General features: G+C 40.8%; 1 protein-coding gene across 1 annotated transcript; it reads left to right on the forward strand.

Moving 5' to 3' along the window:
* The first annotated feature begins 2,773 nt into the window (after positions 1 to 2,773).
* Positions 2,774 to 3,101, forward strand: LOC117149824. The gene has a single exon (XM_033316825.1). It carries the CDS (start codon positions 2,811 to 2,813, stop codon positions 3,069 to 3,071), a length of 261 nt encoding a protein of 86 aa, XP_033172716.1. The 5' UTR covers positions 2,774 to 2,810; the 3' UTR covers positions 3,072 to 3,101.
* The last annotated feature ends 5,448 nt before the right edge of the window (positions 3,102 to 8,549 follow it).

The following is an 8,549-nucleotide window of genomic DNA, read 5'->3' on the forward strand; positions in this document are numbered from 1 at the left end:
TTTTCCCTTCTGCGCGAAGTTTTCCCTAGGGCAGAGTAATTTTCAAATTTCTTATCTAGTTGCTCATGTAATCCTAACATAATATTAGTAAATTTTAGTTCAAACGAATAGCTCTTCACAGACTTGGGAGAAATGGAAAATACCTAAGTAGAATTAGTTACATTTCCAGCTACTTAAACTTAAATTGCAAGTCTGATGATGTTGCCTGAATTTCCACTGCTCATCGGCAATTGAGCTAGTTCCCCAAATGGCACTCAAATTCCCGCCATATTAAAAGTTGCGGCTTGGGCTTGTTCTGCGGTTAAGCCCGAGCCCTATGCCACATGCCCCGAAAAGTATGCCACGTTGTTGCCGTTGCAAGTCTCGCCTCTTACGCTTTTTTGCTGCCTGCATTTTATGGCTCTGCTGCACAGTAAGTATGTGTGTGTGTGTGTGCGAAAGAGAGCGCAGTAGAGTAATTGTTACATGCATTCGAGTTGACTTGCTGCGGTCTATCTGCAGCACCCCCCCGTCCGCTTCCCTCGGCCCATATGCATTGGCAATTTAATGCCACGACAATGCCGTATTATTAGTTATCCTTGCCGCACGTCCCCCGCCTCCTGCCCCACCCACTGCCACGCCCCCTGTGAAACCGAGTTGTGCATAATAAATTAACCGCATGGCCGGTTCGAGTTTTGCTCATTAAAGCGCATTTGTATTTAGTTGTGCATAAAACATTAAGCGAAAATGAGCCAACGTGACCAGGACGAAACTCATGTCCTTCCCAAATGCCCATGTGTGCGTGTCGGGAGTGCATGTGTGTGTAATTCTCTAGGTGTGCGTGCGTATGCGTAATTACACTGGCTGCTCACTCGAATCGAATTCATTTCAATTCACATTTAGACGACCAAGTGAGAAGATCGCCATCGAACGTGGAATTTGACCCGCTCCTGGGAAATCACCTGTAATTATGGGATTAAAACGCTCTCGGCTCGTGGGTCTAGTATTGATTTTAAATTGAATAAACTTGTAATTAACTGAATGGCCTTCCACTACGCCCACTGCACATGTGGCGTGGATTTTGACAGAATTGGAGCAAAGTGTGCGGACATTCAGTGAAATTCCGAGTAGGAATCGTTGAATAAATAGTATCCTAGCGCTATCAATATTCATTTCATACTAGGAATTCTCTAAAATGTTATAAAATTCTTTGCACATTTCACAGAACAAATCGTCCCACATATTATAGTCCAAAATGGAAAAATAAACATAACCATACGTTATCTCCTTTTTAGGCAAAAAAAAAAAAGACCCAAAAGAACTCTCATATATAGAAAAGGAAAGCCTTAAATATTATGATAAACTTTATTACTCTAATTCTCTATTATATGCATGAAAATGCAATTTATTTGCTAAATACCGTAGGGGAGGGGGAAATGACCTTAGAGAGCCACATTTTCTTCCGCCCTGTCACATTTGCTTAGGCCTCCTGCAGAAAAACAATTTAAACTTTCATTACAGTCAACACATTTTGCCCTTCTTTTCGGCCCTCTCACACATTTGGCCACTTGAGCGACACTCATTCATAAATGCGAGACTCTCAATGGGAGTGCGAGTGGGGCCATTTTCCAGCTGCTTCACATCCTTGAGCTCCCCTTCTTCCTGGGACTTCGGACTCCATCTTTTCATCCCTTTCGGAATGTAGAGTACTCTTTAATAGGGGGGTACAAACGATGCCTGGAAAATTTGAACACTTATTATATGATTTATAATCATATTGCAAGAATCTTCACAAAGTAATGAAATGATCTATAATACTGATAAGTAAATTCCAATTAAATTGCTCTTTTTCTGTATTTATTTAACTAAAACTAAAGGCCAAGTGTATTTAACACAACTCTAAGCTACAGCGACTTGCCTTCCATCTGCTTGTGAGAAATTTTCAGGATTTTTGCGGCGTCTTCTGTAGTTGTAGTGGTGTTGAGTAATTTCCAGCAACATCTGTGGGCAGCCCCCGCGTTTCCGCATCCTTCTGCAGCCTTCTGCGACTTCCGTTTCCGCCTTCGTCCTCTTATCATTATTGTTCATCAAGCGTTTCTAATGAAGTCGTAAAAATTGAAAACTTTCAGGGCATGTGAGCGCGTTCTTTATCTCCTACCCCGCCCATCGGCATGTCCTTTTCGTGGTGTTGCGGCTTATGTGTTTTGCTTTATTGCCTCTCTTTATTTTGGTACAGTTTTCCGCGCCCGTCATTTTAGCTGGGCACTTTTTATGAGTCTGCCGCCAGTAAACGTTTATTTTTCTGCGGTTTTCCTCGGCTTCTTTTGGATTTCTTTGTATGTTTTCCGCATTTGTTGTGCAAACTCACATAATCAGCTTTAAGCACTCTACGCCTGCAGCTTTATAAGCTGGCACACGCCAGCAAATATTTACTGGCAAACTCGGTTTGTTTGCTTGTTTGTCCGGTCTCGACCGCTCTCGATTTAATGCTAATTTGGTGTTTCGTCTCGTAAATAATTACAATTGCACATGGACAAACATGAGCCCCAGGAATTGTTTAATTTCTGTTTGGCTGAAACATCCATCTGTGCTGGTTTGCAAACACTAAAATAATTATTCTCATTTTAGGTGTCAATTTAGATTTTTGCAATGCATTTTGCCTGAGCATTTGCGAATTTGAAGCATAGAAATGAAAATTGGAACTCGTCTGCCTGAGCAATTTTTGTCTAAGAAAATGTTACTTTTTGGTAAAATTTTTCGAAAATTCACAGAAATTCATTTGACTAAATTATAAGTTTCCGATCTCGGATATTTTCCTACCGCCCTTCAGAATGGTGTGCCGCTTCAATCCCTTTTACATTGGACCAGCTCCACCCAGCTGCTGCACGGACTTGAAGTCCGATTGCGATTGCCCACCGTGCTCACCGGATACAGGGTATCAGGAGCCTCGACCCGTTCACGAGGAGTGCAACCCGGGTGTGTCGAAAAAGGAGACCAAGGAGAGCAAGTGCAATCCTCCTTGCAAAGAAGCCCCCAAAAAGGAAAAGAAGGAGAAGAAGTCCGAGAATAAAGATGCCAAGAAAACTAAATAAAATTGATTTTTGCTAGAAATTGTTCTTATTAAAATGTTTAATATATCCTATCCTTTTTTAAACACAAAATGGAATCGTGGTGCACACGCATGAGCATCGAACTTGGCTTGTTAAAATTCAATTACACGCAGCTCGCAGCTACAAACATGAATCCATTTATGCACCATATCAAATCAAAGTCAACCGCAAAAATATATTTTCAAATTGAATTCTCCCATAAGAGAAAGAGGCACAAACGTGAAGAAGCGGTCATAAAAACTCAATAAACGGCAATAAAATACGTATACGTATATAAAAATATGCCAAAGCAGACTTCAAACAATTTTCTCGGGCTAACGTTTTCTCTCCAAACGAATTTTCATCTCCTTCCTGATTTTCCCGGTCTGGCAGCGATTGCACGTCCTTTGGCTCCTGGAGGCTGACTAATTTCATTTGCCACCCCCTTTTGAAGGAGCTGGAAAAGTGAGGGAGCTTGTAATTGATTTCATTAAATCATTTGCCCAGCAAAGAAGAATGAAAATTGTTAGACAATGGGAAATTACTAAATTAGACTCGTTTTTTGCAATTCATTCGCCATCTTTGATGTGCACTAAGAGTTATGGCATGTGTAGCAAACTTTTCCAGCTTTTCCATTTCCCATTTGCATTTTTCTTTTGCATTTCCTCAGTTATTTGCTTGCGGCTGCTCAGTCATAAGCAATTTTTCTTTGCCCATTTCCGTTGGAAAATGAAAAGCGGGAACTTGATAGTTGTTTAGTGATGTTTAGATTGTCCTAGGGAGTCAGATTGATGATATAAATAACTTTCATGTTTTTCTGATAAAAATGTGTTGAAAACACCATAAATTTCTTAAAAGGAATTGGTTAATGTTTCTATTATTTTTATTAAATCATGCATCTTAAAGACTTACTTATATTTCTTTGCATTAGTGAGCTGACTTCTATCTCCCAGAATTTGTGCTCCCATTTCGTGGCTCATGTGTCACCGGCATTGTTATCCTTTCCCTTCGCTTTGAAAATGGAATACGAATTTTTCGGTGCTCGTCCTGGGAGTGATAGCATCTCCGAAAAGTGCGGAAAGGAGCTTCTCCGTCTCCCATTTTCTACTGTCATCGCTTGAGCACTGGGCCATATCCACTTGGCCCCCTTCGACGTCTTGGCCATTTATATATGCATACCGATGCAAATGCTGGCTGGGCTTCATTTATCACTGGCGCTGACTTTTATGCAAGCCATAACTTCTGGGATGCGTCTGGGGCGGACATTGATTTGACTGGCGGATCGAGGCTCTTGGCTGCCGACTTTGATTGGCCCGGATTGATGACTTCTGTTTGCCACGTTTTATTTCCATTAATTAGACTTGTAATTGGCATCAGGTGTCGTTTTTGTTGCCATTGCCGTTGCCGCCCATTTCATTGTGGATACCTCAACCCGCCTTGTATTTACTGGCAATTGTGGCTAACGATTTATTTGCATACAATCATGCAATTCGACTCGGCTGCTGCTGAACTGGGGGGGCTCAGTCGAGTATTTGCTCTGCAAGTAGCTAATTAGTTGAGCAAATTTGCAGTGCTTGATTGTGGGGGTGGGGCAGATCCTTGGTCCAAGGGTTATGGTTCGTGGCACTCGGATTGATTTCAATCAATACATTAACTTGCAATTAAAGCTGGTTCTTTTGTTGCAAGTATTGGCTTGCCTTCGATAATATACTTGCAACACAAATGTAACCTTAGTGAGAAACTCTACAACCTGCATAGTTAATAGAAACGTTCTTTTAGTTCCATAATGTTTATTTGTTTGCCAGATGCCAACTGTTGCCCCCAAATCGGAGATTCGTTTTACTATCCTCGTTACTTATGCATATGACAATCGACAGCGGATGGAGTATGATACAATAAAATAAATAAAATAAAATATTAAATGCCACTATAAATTTGCCCAGTCCCAACTATAAATAGCTGTCGAGCCACTTGAAGCAACACTCGCAAATTATGTATACGCGCCGTTGGCCTTCCTGCGGCGCTGAGTGGGTGGATGGGTGGATATGTGGCGGTGGATTGTGCGATGGTGCTGCTGTGGCAGCTGTGGCTCGGACCAAGGACAAACATTTCGGCAGTGGCTTGTTATTCCTGCTCGTGCGTGTGTTAATGCCAACACGTCGCGCTGTGTGTGCGTCTTCATGCTTTCCAATTAAGTCGAGGAGATAAAACAAAAGCTAGAACAAAGGTGGAAAGCCGGGCGAAAGTAGAGTTTCCCCTCGAAATGCGGTACAATGCCGTCGACTCGGCTCTCAGTTTTGGTTTTGTTTGTTGTCCTTTGCTATTTGTTGCCTGTCAAAACAACTTTAGTTGGAGCCATCATGCGTGGCAGCGAGCCAAAAACATTGCCTGCCTTTGGACGCATTTCGAGTAGTTAACTTTCGGAGATGGCGAATAGCAAATGGAAATCGATTGAATGGATATATACCCCATACACACATAATTAAGCAGCTTATGTAAGAGATTGTTAATCACGGCTGAGAATGAGGGAAGGGCAGCCACACTGTGGCTATTTTACTGACCAAACATGGATGAAACTATCTAATAGTAGTATGGCTTTGAAATAAAGTTAAAGATCCGTACCAATTTCATCCCCAAATTAATCAGAGTCGACAATGAATCCATTGCTCCAGAAAATACCCCCGAATTTTGAAGGCCCGATCATAATGTGTATGCTCCACCCCCTCAAGTGACTTAATTATGTGAAAAATAATATGTTTTCTGCGCCTACGCACTCATTTAATGCTCATTAAATATTAATGAATATTGTTGATAGGGGAAATATTTGTTTTTCATGAGATTTTTTCCGTTGATGAGTCTGCGTCCTTGGGGATTCGATGATGTTTACCAGAGCAAAGTGAAAAGTAAATGATGTACTTAAAAGTTAAGTACTCGTACAGATGTAAAAGCTGTGTTTTTCTTCCAACAACATTTTCATCAGCCAAATATAAGTTCAATCAATCATGAAGTGAAAAATAAAACCATCTTATTGTAATTTGACTTCTGATGGGCCATACTCAATAGGCAAATAAAGGAACCAAATTAAGCTAAGCGGATTTAGATATCGATTACGCAATCATACACACACACACATACAACCGCGGAGAAAGCGAAAGAGAAATTTGATTCGCTGCGTTGCCAATTTTGTCCCAGTGGTTGTCAAACTTTTTGTGCCAGTTTTAATTTAAAGCTGATTTATGTGTTCTGTTTCCCTACCCTGTAAATGTCAAAAATGTCACAGTGACATTTATAATTAAAGTCTAAATTTTATTTAATTTTTATAAGATCCAAGCATAATTGACATCCAAATAAAACATCGAAGTGAAGTGCCATTTGGAGTACTTTACTTGATAACAATAGAGCATTTTGTGGGCGCATACTAGTTTCATTCGGTTTAGGGAAATTCTTACAATGTCCTGATGTCAGAAAAGCTGACTTTGTAATCCGCTTATGTGCGCAAATTTGGTGCGAACATTGAATAATCACTCACGCCGACAACAGGCAACAATAATAAATAAGTCATTTGCATATCTTCCCAGGACGAAAAGGCGAGATTGGGAAAAGGTCTGTTTATTTTGAAGAATAAAACGAAGTAGGTAGACATTAAGTGAGGAAACCTTTTAATTGCATTATTAATATGCATTTATTTCAGATATCTTCTTAGTTGGGTGGTCAGAAATGACTAGAAATCATCCAAGAACATTTTTCCAAAAATTCGTTTTTGTTAATTTTTTGTTATAAATTCATCGGTTTTTTGGGCAAAAGTAAAAGTAAAGTTGTCCAAAAGTGGAATGTCATAGCTCGTTGAACTCGTAACGAAATTCCAAATCGATTGGCATTTAAAATTTGAAAATCGAAATTTTACCAATTTTTCGCAAATTTAATGACCCCTTATAAAAAATGAAAAAATGGCAAAAAAAATTTAATTTTCAAAAGCTTTAAAAAAGTGATGGTGTTTGTTTATTTGGGTTTTCAGCTACGCAAAACAGTCTGTTATATATATTTTTGACTTTTAATGCCTGAGTTATAGCTAAAAACCTCAAAAACACACATATTTCTCCTGTCTATTGAAGAGTTAAGATACCTCAACACTCCTCTTCCCCTTTTCAAACTCATTGTGAAGGGTTTTTAACCCTGCAAGCCTGTGTTGCAACATGTCAACTGATTATCAAAAGGGGGCAGATAGCAAAGGTACTATATGTGTGCTCCTCGGTTATTAACATGCCTCGTAAAGCGACAATGACGTAATGACGAATACGTAACGAAGCAAACACAAATGCCGCAGGACATTCAGGACTGCAGGTTATGTGAGTGTGTGGAAGAGTCAGATCCTGCTGGGGAAATTGGATACCGAGAGGCACTCTCGACACCCAGCAGGCAGCGAAAAGCGGAACGAACTTTCCACGGAAAAGCAACCGGAGAGGAGTATTAGCAGAATGTGGTAATTAAACTAGTTAGGCAACTAATAGAAGGTGCAGTGGGTAAAACGGTTGGGTCCAGAGTTGGCTAACAACTTCGAGGTAATTGAAAAAATAATTGGCCATGCAGTAAAGTATCCACTACATAGGGTAATAGGTTAATTGCTTTCGATTTTTAGATAAACGTTTTTTAGAAGGTTCTTATTTATATAAAAAAAAAACTACAGCACAGAAAAGTAATTGTACTATATCTAGATTACAAAATCACGAAAAAAAACTAGCAAATATTTTTTGTCAAATAAGTTTATAAACTAATAGCCTCCTATATACCGTACATTCCTCGAGCGATGGTACGGAGATGGGAAAAGTTGATGCCCCGTGATTAAACTGCGGAAGCGGAAAAAATGCCGATAGCATCGGCTTGGGGAAAGCGAGGCAGAGGCAAGGAAACCGAAACAGGCTACAAAGGAAGCTGCAGGATGTTTGCCCAGCCCAGTCAGTTCGGGCCAACTCTCATTCACAATCCGCAAGTTGGCTTTTTGCGTATGCCTGACACACGCTGTCTTAAACAAGGTAGCTGCCTTACCTGAATAAGGAAAAACTGTTATTCACCTGTCTGCCCACGCACACGGGCGCACAACCTCGCAGGACCCGACCCAACATATTCCGGCATATGTGACAGGGTTTCCTCGGTTTTTACATGGCAGAGGACATAAACGATTTGGCTGACTTGGGGGGCTAACCTTGTCGCCATGGCCTGCATTACGAGGACCATCTGAGCCCCGCTGTCGAGCTCAGCTTCCGTTCTGAGGCTTCTCGCAAGGAAATCGGTTTGTCTTCCGGCTGCGACATCCTTTGCTCCTGCACTTCTGCGATTTCCAGCAAGTCAAAAGGTGGTTAACGAGCTGAATGGAGTATCTGCAGGTCGGGGATTGTTATTCGGCGTGCAAAGCTATGAAAACAGCGAGCAAGTAAATTCACAAATGTTAAGACATGTCATGTGCACTAGAGGATTATATGGGCG

This window comes from Drosophila mauritiana, chromosome 2L (assembly GCF_004382145.1).
Source record: "Drosophila mauritiana strain mau12 chromosome 2L, ASM438214v1, whole genome shotgun sequence".
Lineage (NCBI taxonomy): Eukaryota > Metazoa > Arthropoda > Insecta > Diptera > Drosophilidae > Drosophila > Drosophila mauritiana.